Consider the following 21,865-nt stretch of genomic DNA (forward strand, 5'->3'; position numbering starts at 1 on the left):
ATTGGTTCTCAAAGAACAAAGTCTGTTTTCTCTTGTTAGACTTCCGGTCTAACTTCGAGGTCCGGGTCAGCTGCAGCTGGACCTGTTGCACTGCAATAATATCCATCTTCCATCAGTAATTTAATCAAGAATTCAGTCTTAAACTCTTAATTTTTCTCAAAACAACTAAAAGAATTCCTCTTGTGGCCAATGTAGTTCAGCTTGTTTCAAGAATTTTGTTGAATCAAGCGTCATTTTCTTGATGCTAGCGGAGTGATCTGCCTTATTCTGCCTTGTTTCAACATACTGACACTTATTTCTAAAAAAGAAAAAACCTGTAAGAAGTGAAACTGCACTGGGAAGAAATGGAATTAACCCTAACCTACTGGCAAAATGTTTCACTGGTTTGAGGAAAAATGTGTTTTTGAGACAGAATATGAGATTTTGAATATGAGAAACTGACCTGCTGCCGAAAGAATGAATATCTGCAGATTTTCATACTTATATTACACTTCTTCCCTTTCTCCTAATATTTAATATAGATCCAGGAAATTGACTGTCCATGACATTTTCTTTCAGCCATCTCAGACGATGCAGGGCGATGGCATCATAGCGATGGCATTTTCTTTGAAGCTGAGAACTAATAAGCCAAAACTCTGAAACAACTGGAACATGAGTCGGGATATTTTGGGAACATCTCTACTTTTCGGAGAATAACAACATAAAAGTCAATTAAAGAAGAATTTCCCTCTAACAAATTGAAATATTCATTCATCCATCATCCTATTAAGCTGCTTAACCAACACACACACACACACACACACACAATACACACAAACACACACACAATACACACACACAGGCCATGGGCTGTATGCAATAAGTTTTTGTGCAACAAATACAGCGATGTTTTCCTCTGCTGTGATTGGTCGGGGCTGGAGGCTGTGCAGGTGGATCATGGGAAGTGAAATCATGGTTGATGGATTCCTGGAGGTTAACAGTGGGAATTAAATTTGTATTTTGTCATGTTGGCTGTCATGTGTTGTATTGTATTTCCCATTTTGATGTGGAATACAGCCGCTGGGGGACAGAAAACAATTACTGTCTGCAATTCATCTTCTATATTCAGACAGCCACAATCTGTTAGTGTGTTGCCCCCACCCCCCCCACCCCCCCACCAGGACTAAACAAACCAGGGAAAGTGTTTACAGATACGATTTGATCCAGATCTGCAGGGAGGAGCGGGTCCCTCAGCTCCGTCTGTCACCAACAGCATACCTGTGCTGATGGAGGCTCCCTCATGTTCAACAGTATTATTATTATTATTATTATTATTATTACTGTCCATAATGGGGAATTTGGCTTGCAGAAACGCATACAACACATTGATCACTAAAATACAGAAGCATTCATGAGACCTTGAAGGAACGGGAGCGTATCTATGTTCCCAGGGTCTTATGGTCCCAGGGTCCTATGTACCCAGGGTCCTAAGTTGCCAGAGTCCTATGTTCCCAGGGTCCTATGTTCCCAGGGTCCTATGTTCCCAAGGTCCTATGTTCCCAGGGTCCTATGTTCCCAGGGTCCTATGTTCCCAGAGTCATATGTTCCCAGGGTCCTATGTTCCCAGAGTCCTATGTTCCCAGGGTCCTATGTTCCCAGGGTCCTATGTTCCCAGGGTCCTAAGTTCCCAGAGTCCTATGTTCCCAGGGTCCTATGTTCCCAAGGTCCTATGTTCCCAGGGTCCTATGTTCCCAGAGTCCTATGTTCCCAAGGTCCTATGTTCCCAGGGTCCTAAGTTCCCAGGGTCCTATGTTCCCAAGGTCCTATGTTCCCAAGGTCCTATGTTCCCAGGGTCCTATGTTCCCCAGTTCAATATTCTGTTAACACACATTAACCCTCCTATTGTGTTCGGGTCAAATTTGACCCGTTTCAAGTTAAAATATTTCATATATATTATCCCGTTTTTTTTTTATTGGAGCAAGGCTTCAAACCAGCTATATAAACACAACAAACCAATGGTTATCATTTTATTTGATTTTGAAGGTCTCTAAAAGAAATTGTTACCTCTGTGGTGCTCCGGGTCAAATCTGACCCGGCAGAGAATATTAAAGAGTCTGGGTGGTTCTGTGGATAAAATTTTACTCAAACTTGACTCAAACTCTTGGGGGAACATCTTTTTCAGGTTCCCATTACGTGCCATATAAAACTGGGGAACATAGGACCCTGGGAACATAGGAATGACTCAGAAGGAACACCTAACACAGGTGATCGTCCACAGCAGTCTTCTCTGTCTTCTCTTCTCTGTACCGCTGCAGCTGCCTTGTTTACTGGGCAAACATGCTCTGTTCACTGGGAGCTGACCAGTACAACCACAGGCTTCTGCTGTCGGCCACTGGGAGCAGCCCAGCACTGTTAATATGTACATACTGCTAATGTCTGTCGGCAACTTTCCTGGTTAAATAAGGCCTAAAACAAGACATGGACTTTGACTTGAAAAGGTTTCTAAAGTCTTGACTTGAGATCTTGTGTTTGTGTAAATGACTCAGATTGAAAGTGATGAGATTTGTTCCAGCAGACGACTGAATTTAAATTCTGTTTTCTGAATTTGTATGGAATGATTGAATTTATTGAAGTTGAAACTGATTCTAGAAATCAAACTCATGATGCTCTTACCAAGTTTTTATCCTATTAAAACCATATTGCATTGAAAAGTCCTAGATATTTAGTTTTCTTTAAGATATTAAATTGATACTGGACTCTTGATTTGTTCTGACTTGACTTGCTGTTCTACATTTAGACTTGAGACTTGACTTTAATGACTTGGACTTGACTTGGGCTTGACTCTACATTTAGACTTGAGATTTGACTTGAGACTTGTGCCTCAAGACTTGAGACTGACTTGAGACTCGAGCAAAGCTGACTTGGTCACACCTGTGGTTTTAGAAGTTGTCCCTCTACTTCAAAACCTTTCTGCCTTTTCTCTCTGGCTCTTATTTCCTTGCGTGTCACTTCTCCATCATCATGATCATTCGTATCATATTCGTATTTTCTGTGCTGATGTGACCTCTGACCCCCGACCTCCTCAGTGTTTGTTTGCTTGTAATGTTGGTGATCTAGAAGTTGAAGCTTGTTCTCCTGTAAAAACATTTTAATATTCATTAAAAAACTTTTCTCAGTGTGGAGGACAGATAGAGATGTTTGTGACGGTCCTCCGGTGGGAGCTGCTGTCGAACTCTTTCATGTTTTCAGACAAAGCGCTCAGCGGTCTGATCCTCTGTTTCCGGTCGTTGTTGTTATGAACAAACTCTTCTCTTTAATGTCTAAAACTTCAAAAAATAAAAAATAAAAATGCTTCTTTGGATCTTTTGAAGGCCAATCTTTCTCACATTTTATGTTTGAGGCATTTAGCTGAAACTCTTACTGAGAGAAAACAAACCTGTGATCTCCTGATTCCTGCTGCTTCATTCAAAGGAAATCTTGTCTGGTGTCTGGTGTGTTTCCAGCCTGTCGTACCTCCGTCTGTCTGTCTGATGGTCCTCAGGAGCCAAACTGTCCCACAACTCTGTCATGTTTTCAGATGGAGCGCTCGACAATCTGATGTCCTCAGTTTCAGTGTCAATTTGTGATGAACTCCTCTCTTTAAGCCTAAACTATTTAAAAAACACATCTTTGGATCTTTCTCAGATTTTACAATTGAGGCATTTAGCTGATTTCTCTCATTGTGAGAAACGTCCAGTGAGCTTGTAGGTTCAGTGTTCTGCTGAAGGAGACTTTGACAGGACACATGGCTGCTGTGGGGATCAAACCTGTGATCTCCTGATTCCCGTTGCGTTATTCAAAGGAAATGCTGACTGTGGTATCTGGACGATTTTCCAACCTTCCGTCTGGTCCGACCATTCTCAGAAGTGTGATTTCGTGATGAACTCCTCTCTGTAATGTCTAAACTAGTAAAAAAGAAAACAAATTCTAGGATCTTTTGAAGACAAATCTTCCTCACATTGTCATCACTTCATTCAAAGGAAATATTGTCTGGTGTGTTTCCAGCCTGTCGGCCTCCTCAGGCACTAAACCGTCCCACAACTCTTTCATGTTTTTCGGACAGAGTGCTCCACATTCTGATGTCCTCAGTTTCACTGTCAATTCGTGATGAACTCTTCTCTTTAATGCCTAAAACTATTTTAAAAAAAACTCATCCCAGGATCTTTTGAAGTCTGATCTTTTTCACATTCTACGTTTGAGGCATTTAGCTGAAACTGTTATTGAGGGAAACGTCCAGTGAGTGAACTGGTCTGGGTTCAGTTCACGGACTTTGACAGGACACATGGCTGCTGTGGGGATCAAACCTGTGATCTCCTGATTCCCGCTGCTTCATTAAATGGAAATATTATCTATGGTATGTACTTTTCTCTGTTTGACTGTCCTCAGGCATGGGGCATGCCCAAAACCAAAAAAAAAAACACATCCTAGAATCTTTTGAAGACCAATCTTTCTCACATTTTACATTTGAGGCATTTATCTGAAACTGTCTTTGAGAGAAACGTCCAGTGAGCTGTAGGGTTCAGTGTTTTGCTGAAGGAGACTTTGACAGGACACATGCTGGTTTGGGTATCAAACCTGTGATCTCCTGATTCCTGCTGCTTCATTCAAAGGAAATATTGTCTGTCTGGTGTCTGGTGTGTTTCCAGCCTGTCGGCCTGTTGGACCTCCGTCTGTCTGACAGTCCTCGCAGAACTCTTTCATGTTTTCGGACAGAGCGCTCCACTATCTGATGTCCTCAGTTTCAGTGTCACTTCATGAGGAACTCCTCTCTTTAACGTCTCAACTATTAAAAAATAAAACAAATCCTATAGGGTCTTTTGAAGTCTGATCTTTCTCACATTTCACGTTTGAGGCATTTAGCTGGTAGGAATTCAGTCTTTTGTTGAGGGACAAATGGCTGTTGATGGAAACAAATTAGCTGGGTATCATTCATTAATTCTTTCATCCATTCAACCTTTATTTAGACTGGAGAATCAGTGAGGGCTGGCCCTCACTTACAATGATATCGAGACAAAGCAAGGTACATTCCTGTACCAAGGTTTGCACATTCCTGCACAAACTGTACATCTTTTTCATTCACTTTAAAAAACAGATATATTGCACATATTTTTTATTATATTTTTATTGTATTTCTTTTTATTCATATTCTGTATTATTTATGTTTATATTTATGACTTTTTGACTTGCCGTACTTCCTCTTAACCTATCCCTATTATTATCCTATTATTTTTCTCCATGTTTATGTTTATTGTATGCACCTCCATACCAAGGCAAATTCCTTGTATTGTGAAAACGTACTTGGCAATAAACCTGATTCTGATTCTGATTCTGACATAAAAAACAAAAAGACGGAGAAACAGAGAAAAAGCAATGTGCATAAATAGTTAAAAATACGAGATAAAAGCGATTTAAAAGTGATTAAGACTTTTACAAACATTTATTTGAATTTTATTTGATAGGGACGATGCAATTTAACATAGTTCCAATACAGAGCATGAAACTCATGAGCTGCACAGAGAGTTTATAGCTATTGCTAATTTTCAACTCTTGTCCCTAGTTGGGCTTTTACATGTACAGTGTAATTAAAATATACAGCTTTCAGTATCATAAAACCACAATACACTACAGATACGGAAATACAATAAAATACACATACCACAATACACCAATACACATACACCATACACCAATAGTAATATTAGTAACAGAGGTAGATAAATAGATAATATAAATTAAATAAATTAAAAATAATTAAATGTAAGTTAATAGGACAATCATTTGAAACAGTTACAGTCAGAGGTTGGGAGGTTTGTGATCCAGGATTGGAAATGAGTGGGCATGAAGGCCTCTAGCTTCAGGGTGCGTTCCATGTATCTGCCGCGGAAAAACTAAAAGCAGACTTTCCCCAATTAGTCCGGACACGGGGGACTTCCAGGGTGATCCAGTCTCTAGATCCGGTCTGATCTGGGCCATGAGAGCACTTCAACAAAGATGTCAAATAAAACGGCTGATTTCCAACAAGGGCTCTATGAATACTCAGATCAAGCCTGTGACCTCCTGGTAACACCGCTTCATTCACAGGAGGTTTTTGTCTGGTGTTTTCTTTCCTCTCTGAGAACTCTTTCATGTGTTCAGACGGAGCGCTCGACAGTCTGAAATGCCTAAAATAAAAAATAAAAATAAAAAAAAACACATCTTAAGATCTTTTGAAGTCCGATCTTCCTCGGATTTTCTGTTTGAGACGTGTAGCTGATTTCTCTTATTGAGAGAAACTGGTAGGGTTCAGTGTTTGCTGACTTTGACACACTGTCTGTTGTGGGGATCGAACCTGTGGCCTCCTGGTTCCCCGCTTCATTTGAAATAGGTTTTGTCTGCTCTTTCCCTTCCTGTCTGCATTCCATTGTTCCTCTCTCCTCGCCGCCATGTAGCTCTCTCTCTCTCTCTCTCTCTCTCTCTCTCTCTCTCTCTCTCTCTCTCTCTCTCTCTCTCTCTCTCTCTCTCTCATGTGTTCAGACGAAGCGCTCGACAATTTGACAGTCAGAAGTTTTCAGCTCACTTCAAAGTGGTCCAACAGTCGATATCTGAGAGCTGTTGACAGGCGGGAGGCGGGAGGCGGGACGCGAATCAAACGCCCCTCTGCTGAACAGCCAGGAGCCGACGGCGGTTTGATCAGCGATGCGGCTCAAAGATTAAGAAGGAAATAAGAGAGAGAGAGAGAGAGAGAGAGAGAGAGAGAGAGGAGCCACCGATGGAGCGAGGGATCCGACAAAACTCACCGCCGAGCAAAGCTTCGCTCGCCGTTAACGAAAATGTCTGTTCTGATCAGAATCAGCTGGGCTTGTTACTCAAAATGAGAAATACATTACTCATTACTCGTTTCATAAGTGATATTACTCAAGAGCCAAAGAAGGGGAAATCCGCAGATCTCAAAAAGATTTCAAGAGATTTCGTTTCAAAACATATTAAAATCTAAAACAAAAACAGTTTTAAATGTGAATATGTTTTGATTTGTAGATGCTGCCCCTAGTGGAGGAGAGTCTAACCCTAACCTGATTAAAGGTCCACATCATGTAAAGCAGGACTCCCCTCTCCTCTGTGGTGATAAAGGAGTTGGATGGTCTATCTAAACATGGTGAAAGTATCAAAACTAAATCCACACAATCCATATTAGTGCAGCGAGCCTCTAAACGAGCCGTTTGGACTTCCGTAACTTTGTGGCGTCACAAAGGTTCGCTCATTATCATTTTTGTAAGAAATAACAGACTAACAAAGTGTTTTTTTCAAAGCGGTTGAGCGGTTGTCGTTGTTTATTACCGGAGAGTTTTCCCTACCTGTAGCCGCCGGGCCGCGGCGTCTCACGTTTCACTCTGGAAACGGTTAGCCGATCGGAACGGAGGGTCGTTAATATTAATGAGCCTTAAAGACACGGAGACAGAAACGGCCTGTTCTTGGTAAGGCTCAGAGAGATGCTGGAAAATGAACGTGGAGAAATGGATTGAGAGTGTTTTTGGTTCATGACACCACACACACAGCTTTGAATGGACAGAAAGACACAAAAATAAAACTCTGGACAGTGGAGAATATGGGACTTTAAAAGAAATCACCAACAGATGTATAACCAACGACCTGAAACATGTATTTTCAGTTTGCCAAGCTGCATATTTTTTATTTGAAACATGTAAAATAAATCAATCAAGATCTCTTTTTGAGAGTGCGGATTTCCCCTTTTTTTGGTTCTTGAATTTCCTGTTTGAAATCAACGCACCAGCGAAGAATCTTTATTTTATGTCAGTTTTCTTACAAAGTATATGGGCTTAATTCGTCATTTACTTTAAGTGATATTATTGCCTGGGAGTACGGTTGGGACAATGTATGATGTCATCAATGATGGGCTCTGTCAGCGCTGATGTAACTTTTTCACATGGCAATGTTGAGGCTTTTTTTTTTCCACCAATATAATATTCTGAAAACAACATTTCGCTTTAGCAATTTTGCCAGTAGCCAAAACAACAAAATCACTGAATAAGAAGTGCTTAGAACAACACTCAGCTGAGTCAGGGGAGGAAAAGAGACAAGTGACACACACACACACACACACACACACACACACACACACACACAGCCCTGCAGCTCACACATACCGTTCCATAAAGGCAGCAAGTAATTACAGGCAAACAATGTTTGTCTGAAAACAATGTTGTTTTCCCCCAAAATGCAAATGAAACAGAGAATGGAGAACGAAACTCGCACTGAGACGCCCCCCCCCCCCGGCAATCTGAGATGTCTGATTGGCCGATGTGACGATGTGTAAATGTTGGACATGGAACAACAGTTGTGTCAGCAGTAATCAGTTCCTCCGGTCGTTCCTCTCCTCCTCTCAAGTCAGATCAGACAGTTTCCAACGATCAGGAAACCAAACAGCATCGATGTTCCAAGCAGAGGGAAACTTCACCAGAGGAAGAAACTTTTTTGCCATGTGTCATGTAAACCAACTTAGTGTGAGAAGACAATGACTAATAATTAGCAAAACAAATGAAAACGACCCACGTGCACACACACACACACACACACACACACTCAGGTTCTTCCCTCATATCTTGAATCTGTTTGATAAAAGTGTTTTATAGACAAATTTGTCTCACTGAATTACATCAATACTTTTTAAAGTTTTTTAGAGTTTTCTGGCTCCAATACCAAGTTCAATAGTTGTTAAATATTTTCACTTTTTTCATGTAGAGAAGATCCAGTTAATGCATTTATCCTGTATTTATGTATTTAGCGTCTGAGGACAGATTTACAGAGGCGTCGCTCCTGTAAATAATGTTATGACCTATTAAGGTACACAGAAGGTCATTCCTATACTGGAGTACAATAAAATAATATTTCTATTTTTTTATTATTATCCTTCAGTCAGTCAGTCAGTCAGTCAGTCAGTCAGTCAGGTAACTCTTAGTGAGATGAAGCGCTTCATCAGTTGGCCTCTAGAGGGCGTCTCTGACTGTGAGCTGCAGTGTTTCCATACAGAGGCACAAAATCAAAAGTTGGTCAGTGTACAGAAATTGATCTAAATGGATCTCTAATGGCCTGAAGTGACATCACATCCTGTCTGTAATGTGGAGACGTACAGACAGCAGCAGCCAGTTGCATAAAGATAGACCCGGTCTTAGACTTAAATGTGACTTTAAGTCAAACTTGCTATAGACATTTATATTTACCTGTTCCTACTACTTCTTGATTGTTGTAGAGCTTTAATGTGTTGTTTCTGTCTCTAAAGACTCGCTCTCTTCTTCAGTTCCCGCTCTGACAGTTAGGCCGACTCATTGCCATAACAACAAAGTTCTTAACTCATGATTAGCCGGGGGGAAGGTGGCTAACTGTCCTACCTCAAAATAAGTCTGTCGTAATATTTAAGTAACAGACAGTCTTAATTAGTCTAGTCCAACCTGAGAATCTAAGACCAGTCTAAGGCTTAGACTAGTCTTAAACTAGCTTTATGCAGCTGGCCCCAGACCAGCAGACTGAACTCAGTCCACAGAGTCTCCAGGTGTGAAAACAAAGTGAAACTTAACATTCCACAGTCAGGAACAGATCTGCAGTCAGTAACTGGTCTTCTGCCCTGCACACTGCAGACGGTGTCATCTTGTGTTTAAGTGACATTAGTGGAGTTCAGTCATCTAGCTGTCCCAGTGCTGCAGGCAGAGAACTGAACTCACTGTGGGTCTGAACACCATCTGTGTTGTTCAATGTCAGGAGAGAAAAAATACTGTGTTAATTTCTGTCTTGCTTTTGCTTGCATTTTTGATTTGATTAACAAAGGTTAAAACACAGGGGACCATTAGTCCTAACTGGTATCTAACTGGTATCGACCTGGACTGGATTGGACTGGACTGGACTGGCTGTGGGTTGAAGTGACTGTAAATCATGTTACTGAAAATGGAGCTAACATGTAATATCTCACTGGATAACATCTTTGTCAGTCGACCAAATGCACAATATCCCTCTAATCCTGCAATCTCCCTCCATCCCTCCTTCCACCGCAACCTCCGCCACACACACACACACACACACACACACACACACACACCATTCTTCCATCCCTGGCCTATAAATCTATTTTCCCAAGGAAATGGCTACTCAGCTAGGAGTGGGAGCGAGGGGAAATGAGGCTTAGCAGTAAGAGGGAGAGACATGAAGAAGGTCCAGATGCCGTTCAGTCCCACAGCAGCTGAACCTGCTGCAGTCTGGAACAATCAGGACGACCTGCCTGTTAGCCAAAATGTTTCGTTAGCATCCGGCAAACTTAATAACTTCCACATCTGTTATGCAAAACTGCTTTGCTGACTCAGTGCAGCTTTAACGGAAATATTCGCTGGCAAAAAATAATGTTTTTCCCCCACAGTGAAGCCAAAGCTGCAAATCGTACACACATTAACAAGACTGTAACACCGGGTGAGCGAGCATCACTGAGAGAGAGAGAGCATCTTGTGTTAGGAGTTAGGTGTCTCAATTCAATTCAATTCAATTCAATTCAATTCAATTCAATTCAATTCAATTCAATTCAAATGAGCTTTATTCGCATTAAATACAACAGTATCTGTTGCCAAAGCAAAACAGTGATAATCAAGAAAAAGTAGCAATAATAACAACAGAAAGAAATAGAAAGTTGCAATTATTCACTCACACACAAAGGAAAAACTGTAAAATATTTGGGTCAGTTGTCCTGTCTCAGGTTTTCAGCAGGTTATATAAACAGCAGCTAGAGGCTCACTCATGTTTTTCTCCAAGGAGATAAAGCAGTTTTTTGTCAGGAGGAAGTTTTTCGAAGTTACCTATATTTTGGAGGTTGGAGAAATATTTCTCTCTCACATTTTCATACCTGGTGCAGTTCAGGAGGAAGGTCAGCTCTGTCTGCTCCTCTGTCTGAGCAGAGTGAACACAGCCACTCCTCTCTGGGTTGCCAGGTCTGTCTGCCTGTCTGTCTGTCTGTCTGTCTGTCTCACTCTCTGTCTGTCTGTCTGTCTGTCTGTCTCACTCTCTGTCTGTCTGTCTGTCTGTCTGTCTGTCTGTCTGTCTCACTCTCTGTCTGTCTGTCTGTCTGTCTGTCTGTCTAACTCTCTGTCTGTCTGTCTGTCTGTCTGTCTGCCTGTCTGTCTAGCTCTCTGTCTGTCTGTCTGTTTGTCTGTCTGTCTAGCTCTCTGTCTGTCTGTCTGTCTGTTTGTCTGTCTGTCTAACTCTCTGTCTGTCTGTCTGTCTGTCTGTCTGTCTCACTCTCTGTCTGTCTGTCTGTCTGGCTCACTCTCTGTCTCTCTGTCTGTCTGTCTGTCTGTCTGTCTGTCTGTCTAACTCGCTGTCTCACTCTCTGTCTCTCTGTCTGTCTGTCTGTCTGTCTGTCTGTCTAACTCTGTCTCTCTCTGTCTGCCTGTTTGTCTATCTATCTGCCTGTCTGCCTGTCTGTCTAACTCTCTGTCTGTTTGTCTGTCTGTCTGTTTAACTCTCTCTCTGCCTGCCTGTCTGTCTGTCTGTCTGTCTGTCTAACTTGCTGTCTCTCTGTCTGTCTGTCTGTCTGTCTCACTCTCTGTCTCTCTGTCTGTCTGTCTGTCTGTCTAACTCTGTCTCTCTCTGTCTGCCTGTCTGTCTGTCTGTCTGCCTGTCTGCCTGTCTGTCTGTCTGTCTGTCTAACTCTCTGTCTGTTTGTCTGTCTGTCTGTTTAACTCTCTCTCTGCCTGCCTGTCTGTCTGTCTGTCTGTCTGTCTGTCTGTCTAACTCTCTCTCTCTCTCTCTGTCTGTCTGTCTGTCTGTCTGTCTGTCTAACTCTCTGCCTGTCTGTCTGTCTGTCTGTCTAACTCTCTGCCTGTCTGTCTGTCTGTCTGTCTGTCTGCCCCTCGTCCCTCACTGTGGGAAAAAGGCAGAGAAAGAGAGAGAGGGTTTATTATTATCTCAGTTAATCCTGTGTGGCTCTGACATGAGAACGAACTCTCCCAGCGAAGAAGACAGTCGAACTGAGTCCAGAGGTCAAAGGTCATTCTCATCAGGCTCATCAGGCTCATCAGGCTCCCCCCTCCCCCTCCCCCCTCCCTTGTTAACACACACCCACACACACTGCTGGGCTGACAGCAGGCAGAGGTCACATAATTAGTAAGGAGAGAGAAGAAGGTAATTAGCAAAACAAAGATATCAAAGATGTCTTTTCCATTTAGTCAACAAGGACTGAAGTTACACAATTTACTGTAAAAAGATTTACTTCATATACAAAGATATAGATAATCAGGGTTGGATTACTTTAAAATGTATTCAGATTCAGAAAGATTTATTGTGTATCATAAGCATAACAGAAAATTATCTTTGACGTACCTCATAAAAAAGACGTGCTGTATCATATAAAAACAAATAAAAGTGTTAAAAACATTATGGTTACTAGTTGCCTCATCAAAACTGTGATCAGTAACATAATATCAGCCATTACCCATACTCAGTAATGTATTCTGATTACTTTTAAATTACTTTGTCATGTAAAAGCTACAGATCAGAAAAAGTGAAAACTACAAAGGTCAGGAAATCTATTTCAGGTTTGCACATATTTTTTTTTGTCTGTGTCACATTTTCTAAACAGCTTCTGAGTTTCCTACTTTCCCAGAAGTAACCTTCTCATTTTTCACAAGTATCTGTAATCAGAATACTTTTTTTTTTTTATGTAGCATAACAGTATACGGTTTCATTTATTTATATTTAGAAGATGTAACACTGTCACAAGTATTCTGTTCCTACCCGTCCCTGTCAGCAATGAAATGATATACAGATACAGACAATTAGTAATAAAATTAGACTGAGGTGGGAAACATAGACAGATGTAGGTAATTAGTAATGAAATGATACATGTCATTAATATTTAATTAGTACTCACATGACAGATACTGTACATGTTGATAATTAGTAAAGAATGGAGGCAGAAGCAGATTTGTAGGTAATTGATAGTGAAATGAGATGGATGTAGGTAATTAGTTATAAATAGATGTAGAGTTGTAGGTAATTAGCAGCTCGTTAATTAGCAAGAGAGAGCAAAGAGAGTGAAGGATGGAGAGAGTGAGGCTGATTTAAGAGTCAGACAGAGAAAGTAAACAGGAGAAGAGATGGAAACTGAGGGAGGAAGGAGGTGAAGAGGAGTGCAGGGAAAATGATTGGCCTGGTTACTGCCTGGTTACTGCCTGGTTATTGGCCTGTTTGCTGCCTGGTTACTGGCCTGGTTTCTGAATGTGTTTTTTTCTGTTGTCAAAACAAATTACACATAAATTAAAAATCTCTATATCAACCTTTTTCCAAACACATTTCTCTAGTGTAGAAATAGATTAAACAGAGCATTGTTATGTGTATGAACTGTTTAATTGAAATTCTCATACATTTGCACACATACAGTCACTCATGTGATTTAGATTGGTTCCATCAGAAGCTGATTTCAACAGCTTTGTTTCGTTATTTTGGTTTTTAAATTGATCTTTAATTCAATTCCAGGTCCTGGTAAGTACATACAGTATATGACAGTGATTCTCAAACTTTTTCATATCAAGGACCCCTAATTTAGTCCACATTAGAGCCACGGACCCCCATGATGATGACATTTTGTCTCTTGAACCCAAATCTGAGAATATTTTTATTGTTAGATATGATTTTGTCCAGAATTCCATGACTATCTGTATTGTAGGCAGAGAGATAACAGAGAAACTATGATCAAAAATAGTCATTCTTCTACATTCTCTAATTGTGTTAACATAATGGTGAAGTTTAACAGTTCATTAATTTGCTGGACCCCAGGACCCCCGGCGGTCCCCGGACCCCACGTTGAGAACCACTGGTATATGATATATACATGCCTACTGCTGTATATTCAAATGAAAGTGAAAAAAGTCTGAAAATATGACAGGAGAAGACTTACTTAATGGTTTTCATTTGAAGACTCAAGGGAATGAAAAAATAGCAACAGGTTAGCACATATGCTGATGATAATGTCTTCTTTCTTTGAGCCTCGCCTTCTGATGATGTTCAGAATGCCTCACAGTAAACAGATTTAATCAGAAATCTGCCTCTTCTCCCAGATAATTCATCTTCATTCCCATCTGATATGATATTACACAGCCAACCTCTAATTATTTTCCAGTCATGTAATAATGAACCCTCATTACCACTCCATATTAAACAACAGGATCTCGGGGTACACAGTGAAAACTCTGGGGAAATGCAGTCAAACTGTCAGCAGTGAAACTTTTTTAATTTTTATTATCAATCCAATCAGCATTTTTCATTATTGGACTTGGGATGATGCCTTGGTGAATTGAGAAAAGTAGATTGGAGGAGAGAGAGTGGAACAAACAGACTGTTGGCACAAACTTATTTTTTCATGCTTGGAGTCAGATGAGTGAAATTTCACACACACACACACACACACACACACACACACACACACACACACACACACACACACACACACACTACACCAAAAGTCTGCAGTTTTTCAATTTTTTTATTGCCTTGAGTCCTCAGATGAAAACCATTAAGTCAGACTTTTTTCACCATGCTGTAATTTTTCAGACATTTTTTTTTTTTTACTTTAATTTGAATATATAGCAGTAACCATGTACAGCATATAAAGCACTGTGCAAAAGCCTTAGGCACCCTAGATTTTTTATATACATTTCTTAGAAGTCTTAGATGTTTATTTGTTTTCTGCATTAGTGTGTCAGTAGAGTGCTGTTTATTGTAAATTTTTGATATTCAGAAACTTTTCATTTCATTAGTTTTGAAAGCATCTTCGTTTATGGACTTCTTTGACATAATGCCTAAGACTTTTGCACAGTACTGTCTATCATATACTGTATGAACTTACAGAAAGCTGGAACTGAATTCAATTAAACCAAAATAAAGAAACAAAGCTGTTGAAATCAGCCTGTTTCTGACTGAACTGCTGATGAAAGTTATGAAAGTATAAACAGGCAGAACAAGCAGGAAATTTATAATAAAGAGACATGAAATCCAAGCAGACAGGATGCAGATTGCAGACCTTGTTCTGGATTAATAAGAGTGGACATCCTGCACAAAAAACACTAAACAGAAATAAAACGTTACATAACTGTATTTAAGACATTTTAATAGTTTTAAGGCCTTACATTTAGATAATTAATTTGAAGATGTTTTCCTGACTGTGAGTGAGCGAGTGACACAGACTGTGTACAGAGTGACAGAGAGCGAGCGGTTTGTGTCGAGTCAGCAGTCTGTATCTGACACCACAGCCTCCATCAGGAAGGATTACTGACAACAGAGAAGGAGGGATGAGGATTTCCGTTCGCTGCTCTCCTTTAAAAAGCCTCATGGTTTGGTTTCATGCTGTAGTGTCATTTTGTCAGTCCGTGTCTCTTCTAAATGGTGGAGATTTAAGTTTGAAACAGAACTCTTCTTGTGGTTTTGATCGTCTCTCCATGCATCCTCCCATCCATCTATATTGTTTTACTCATTTCATTATTTCTGTTGCAGTGGCTGCACATCAGTTCAGCCTCAGATCTGCTGCTGGCTTTACAGCAGGAGAGACGGCTTAGGTTTCATTTTGGAACTAAACTCCTCATATTATGAGGATGTCCAGGTGAAAACCTTAAATGTCAACTCTTCATGAGCTAAAAACAGCCTCGTTCTTATCTTGACCACCATGACTTCCTGACCTTTTCCAACGGGTTTCGGATTCATTCTAAAGATTTAATCAGTTCAAAGGTCGTAGAATTTTTCTCAGTGCATAGAGGAACATCCGGCCATGGAGGGCCGAGAGTCCGCAGGTTTTCCTTCCAACCAATCACCACACCAGGTGATTTCACTAATTAGCTGCTCCTTCTCTGCTTGGTGGACTGATTGGTAATCAGTGAAATCAGCTGGGGTGTGATTAGATGGGAGGAAAACCTGCAGACTGTCTGCTCTCCATGGCACACAACTGGACACCACTGAATCCTTCAGTTTAACTTAAAACATGAGAATCACACATCTTGGAGTTATGAGGTTTTCACATGACAACACTGATGTATTCTCTGTGCAAAACAGCAGATTTACTTTGTCGTAATAGGCAACATTGCACATTGACGGCTCCAAGTGGCAGCGAGAGGCAACTGTTTGAATTTTTAGGACTTCATTACCCAGAAATCCTGTGTGGTCACATCAGCAAATGACATTTCTTCTTCTTAGTGTGTTGGGGGGGTTGGAGGACAGGGAAACTTTTGGATTTTGGACCTCTTCAGTTTGGATCGGTTCAATCTGGGAACCCATCGTCTATCGGTCTGACGACGATTAGACTCTGGGGGCGACGGCCAATATTTGGGGGTTTCCGGTGCAGCCAGCGGACATCCGGGCCAAGACTTCCTCTTCCGTGCTCCGGTCATTGTTTACAGTCCGATTAGCGACTTGAGACGAGAGAACGGAGTCGGAGTCGAGAGACGACGTCATATATGCAGATATCTGTTTATAGAGATTAGCCGAAATGTCGTCCGGACCTGAAACACCTACAGAAAGTATCGATGTTTGTGTATTTTGTGGAGAAACGTTCGACTCTTGCATCTCAAGCTGCTAATCGGACTGTAAACACTGACCGGCACGCCTGTCACACTGATCCGCAATTGGCTCGGAGAATTCTTGGAGGAGAACGCACAGAATCGCCGTCTCAGCCAATTACAACCTGTAACGAGCGCTTTGCAGCAGGACGTTCAACATAATCATTTCCTTTTAAACTTCCTGTTTGCTTCGTTTTGGGGCTATTGAACCAGAACTGAATAGAACCCAGAATTTAACTTGGGGTCAGAAACAGGGAGAATCTCCAGCGTCTCAGTCAGTGGGGATGAGACGCTCTGCTCTGCTTCCTGGTTTATATAGTGCTGCTCTATTAGTGCACTAATTAGCGGTAAATCACACATGATTAATGAGTGAATTCAGACACTTAATTCATCATCATTCTTCATCAACCTGCGTCTGCGTTCACCAGTCGCATAAACAAATGTTTCAGCTCACATTTGACAAGTTACCAATATTCCTTCAAAGCCATATATGAGTCACTAGCCGACATTAAACAGAAAAAAATATTCACCGACGTTCCCGTCTAGGTGTTTTCCGACCTTATGTCGGTGAATAAATATTTTCTGTGTCGGAGTTGTGTTCGGCTTCTTCTTTCTGTTTATTTTCACACAGCAGCACTTCACTGATCCAGCTCTGAGGTTTCCTTCAGGTTTTGGATTCTCACTAGCTGACATTAACAAAAAACACCTTACAATAAGCTCTGTACCGTATAACCTGCAGCTAGAGATAAATACCTTCCTGAACAACAGACCGCAATGTTAATGTTAGCGTTAACGAGCTCAAATTAGCATAACAAAACGTGCATTTATAATTAGTTATGAATTGGCAGTTAAAAGAAAACATCTTTAGAATAGCTTGACGTCTTTTTGGTACCAAAAAAAGTTTATTTACTTGCATTAGTAAACGAGGTTTGGTGAAGAAGAGGATGATGTCATCATTATAAAACCACAGAAGGGTTTTTTCACCGTTTTAGTGACCAGGCTTGTTCACTAGATATTACAGTGCATTGTGGGAAATATGTAGCGCCCTCAAAATCATTCCACAATATCATTTTGCGATTCGGACACTAACAAAAAGTGTCTGACGTTCGTATTAGAGCCCTGAAACACAGAGAGCGTCCATTCCGGCCGCAGTCTGGGTGTTTGTACCTGTATCTCCGTTTTATTGCCTTTTTGTGTTTTGGCGCACACTTTTATTTAAAGTTCCATCCGTTTTTTAATTGTATCTCAGTTTGTTTGTTTATTTTAGTTGCACCTGTTTATCTCCTATATTACCTTTTATTCCTATTTCTTTATAATTTCTTTTCGGCACACACTTTTATGTAAACTTCGATCTGTTTTTAATTGTATCTCTGTTTGTTTGTGTGTTTTTTTTAGTTGTACCTGTCTACCTCATATACTACCTTTTATTTTTCTTTTATTGCTGCTTTTGGATTTTATTGTATGTAAAGCACTTTGTAAACATTGTTTTTAGAAAAGTGCTATACAAATAAAGTTATTATTATTATTATTATTATTATTTATATCAAAATCTCTCACTAACTGTCCTCCTCGCCTCCTGCAGGGCGCTGGGCTGCATCCTGTATGAGATGTGCTGCCTGACTCACGCCTTCCAGGGTCCAAACTTCCTGTCTGTGGTGATGAAGATCGTGGAGGGAGAGACGCCGGCGCTGCCTGCCGGCTTTTCTCCGGATCTGGACCGAGTGATGCGGAGGTGAGCGGGAGGCGGGAGGAGCACCGATCCGCTTCCCCAGAATTCCCCCGGGGCTTTTTGTTCAAACTCTCACCCAGCCACAGTCTGAATCGGTTTTAATTGCAGAGTCCAATAAATGTAAAGGAATTGGTGTTTGTGGCGCTGGTGCAGAAACACACTGACTAACACAGAGGCACAGCTGATCCTCAGGCCTTTCTCTGCTGCAGCTACACACTGCCAGGCTCCAGGAGATGGAAAGAAGAAGACAACACATGCAGCTGTTGCACTACAGACACCCAGGGCTTTTGGATGAGGATCTGGGGCCGGATTCACCAATGTGTTCTTAAGATAGATCTTAAGAAATGACATAAGTGGAAATTTTAGGAAGTTCTTAAGAAGGCTCTAAAGTGCAATTCCTCAATATTTTCTTAGTAACAGTCTCATTTCTTACAAATTTCTTTAATTTTCCAACTTAAGAACTTCTCAAAATAGGGCCTGAATTAATTCTGGTTAATAAACTTTAGGCTTACTGCCATTGAGGCTAGGAGACAAGGCTAGGAGGCTAGGAGACAAGGCTAGGAGGCTAAGACAAGGCTAGGAGGCAATCCAAAGTGCTTCCATCTACAAAACAATTGGGGAAAAACCTATTTAGAGCAACTAGAGCAGAGATTTAAACATTGGTTGCTGTTGGTAACTGTAAAATTTGCAGCTTATTTCCAACAGACATGAGACAGAGGCCTACCTGGCCCTACACCAAATAAAGCTTTACAATAAATGTTCATCTTAATGTTAGGTGTAGGGGAACCTATGAAGACTTTGAACTATAACCTACTTGTCTAAAATGTGTTTAAATATATGATATTAGAGGCTTACCTTTTCACTGTAGGGGTTTTAAGACAGGTGAAGGGCCGTCTTAAAGTTAAGAAAAAAATCAACAACAAATTTGACAACTTTCATTTCAAGAATACCATTTATTCCTAAGTTTTTTCTTAGGAAGAAACATAAGAAGAAAGTTAAGAAAATATATAAGAACTGTTTTTGAGAATAGCATTTTTTCCAATTTTTTTTTTCTTAAGACTAAAGTTAAGAAAAAAATGGCACTTGAGGAGATTTTTTTTCTTAAGAGGGTTTTGTGAATCCGGCCCCTGCAGTGAGGATTGGTGGGAACAAGCGTCCTGAGGGAGTTTAGTGATGTAAACATCAGAAAAACAGATCCAGGTTGCAGTTAGTCCAAAGTGGTGCAGCCAGACTTCTTCAGAATCAAACTTTAAACCTGCAATAAGTGATGTCAGACCTTATAACCAATCAACCAATCAACCAACCAACATGTGACTGGTAACCGTGGCAACTTTGCTCTGCTTTATTTACAAATGTGCTGCAGTTTTCTGTCACCCTCTCATGGTCGGAAAATTACATTTTGCAGAATCTGAACATCAGAATCTGACCAACAAGACAGACAGGAGTCACTTGAAGTGCACTGTGCGACAAAGACAACTGTAAAGTTTGATTTTAATAAATGAGCTAAAACAAATAAAATAAGTGAAACATGAAATAAGCTAAAACAAATACATGTACATCCAGGTACGAAGAGTCAACACATCTCACCTAGGATATTAGTTTCTCTTCATTGGCTACAAATGAATTTCAGGATTGATCTCAGTATGTTCATTATAACTTTTAAGGCTCACCTGCTGCTGGCTTCCTCATATATTTCTGAGCTTTTAATCCCTTATGAGCCCAAGTGATCCTCAGCTCTGCTGGCTGCTCCTCAGTCTGAATGAATGAATGAAAATGAAAATGAAAAACTGACCTGCCTGAGATCAGCCTCGCCAGCTCACTGTCTTCCTTTAAATCACTTTTTTTTTTGGCTTTTATCTGAACTATGTAGACTGCTCTCCTGGATCCAGACTCCTGAGTCTCGTTCCTTCACTCTTCAGATGTTGTGGAGGATTCAGAGAGTCTGCTGTTTCCCTCGTCAACGGCTTGTTCTCGCTCTGAGAAACAATCGAGCCAATCAGAGCCTTTGTGGGCGGGACTAAAGTTTGAACCGTTCGTGCGGCGGTTTTTCATTGGCGTTTCGGCAGAATAGATTTGTTGAAATCTCCTCCTTAACCAACAGATTGTCTTCGCAAAGACAATATTTTTGCCCAAATGGACGACATTCTTGGTCAGTTGGTAAATGTCTGCTAACCATGAGGCTGACTGGCTGCAGTGTCATGTGACTGAAGTGATGTCAGAGCGGCCGATACGTCGGTCACTAGTGATTGGTTCAGATACGTCGGTCACGATTCGTTGCTCTTCAAATTTCTCCTCCTGTTTTACTTTTTACTGTTTAACCACAACAAGCTTTTTCAACGGAGCATTGACTGGTGGTTCTCCAGTTTTACATAAAATGTTGAATGTTTAACCCTGACTGTGTTCCCTGTGTGTGTGTGTGTGTGTGTGTGTGTGTGTGTGTGTGTGTGTGTGTGTGTGTGTGTGTGTGTTTGTGTGTGAGCAGCATGCTGCAGAAGCAGCCGGCCTGCAGACCTTCAGCTGCTGAGCTGCTGAAGAACAAGTTCATCGAGGGAAACATGCAGGTTGGAAACATTTCACACTGAAGAACATTCATCATGTTTCTGAAAAGCTTCGGTTCCACAAACAGATCTCCAGCATTTGAAAAAAATGACACACACAAAATCACTAAAGGAGAGAAGGCAGCTTTACTCTTCTGTTGACAAAATTACAGACTGGTTTCTATCGATTTCAAAGATACTGAATGATGAACTTCAGGGGCCGGATTCACAAAACCCTCTTAGGAAAAAAAAATCTTCTCAAGTGCCATTTTTTTCTTAACTTTAGTCTTAAGAAAAAAAAAAGGAAAAAATGCTATTCTCAAAAACAGTTCTTATATATTTTCTTAACTTTCTTCTTATGTTTCTTCCTAAGCAAAAAAAAAAAAAAAAATGAAAGTTGTCAAATTTGTTGTTGATTTTTTTCTTAACTTTAAGACGGCCCTTCACCTGTCTTAAAACTCCTACAGTGAAAAGGTAAGCCTCTAATATCATATATTTAAACACATTTTAGACAAGTAGGTTATAGTTCAAAGTCTTCATAGGTTCCCCTACACCTGACATTAAGATGAACATTTATTGTAAAGCTTTATTTGGTGTAGGGCCAGGTAGGCCTCTGTCTCATGTCTGTTGGAAATAAGCTGCAAATTTTACAGTTACCAACAGCAACCAATGTTTAAATCTTTGCTCTAGTTGCTCTAAATAGGTTTTTCCCCAATTGTTTTGTAGATGGAAGCACTTTGGGTTGCCTCCTAGCCTTGTCTCCTAGCCTCCTAGCCTTGTCTCCTAGCCTCCTAGCCTTGTCTCCTAGCCTCCTAGCCTTGTCTTCTAGCCTCAATGGCAGTAAGCCTAAAGTTTATTAACCAGAATTAATTCAGGCCCTATTCTGAGAAGTTATTAAGTTGAAAAATTAAAGAAATTCGTAAGAAATTAGACTGTTACTAAGAAAATATTGAGGAATTGCACTTAAGAGCCTTCTTAAGAACTTCCTAAAATTTCCTCTTATGTCA

General features: G+C 40.6%; 1 protein-coding gene across 1 annotated transcript in view; it reads left to right on the forward strand.

Annotated features, from left to right (window-relative positions):
- LOC139649482 (serine/threonine-protein kinase Nek11-like) overlaps window positions 1-20,882 on the forward strand; it is a gene marked incomplete at its 3' end in the record, with an annotated part of 52,924 nt that extends 32,042 nt beyond the window's left edge. Inside the window, exons 6-7 of the mRNA XM_071525897.1 lie at window positions 18,175-18,324; window positions 20,804-20,882. Coding sequence (XP_071381998.1) covers window positions 18,175-18,324; window positions 20,804-20,882 — 229 coding nt within the window. The remainder of the gene's footprint in view (window positions 1-18,174; window positions 18,325-20,803) is intronic.
- Between the last annotated feature and the right edge of the window lie 983 nt (window positions 20,883-21,865).

This window comes from Centroberyx affinis, unplaced genomic scaffold (assembly GCF_046629955.1).
Source record: "Centroberyx affinis isolate AG114_WGS23_722 - 3 ecotype Tasmania unplaced genomic scaffold, CSIRO-AGI_Caff_v1 ptg001354l_1, whole genome shotgun sequence".
Lineage (NCBI taxonomy): Eukaryota > Metazoa > Chordata > Actinopteri > Beryciformes > Berycidae > Centroberyx > Centroberyx affinis.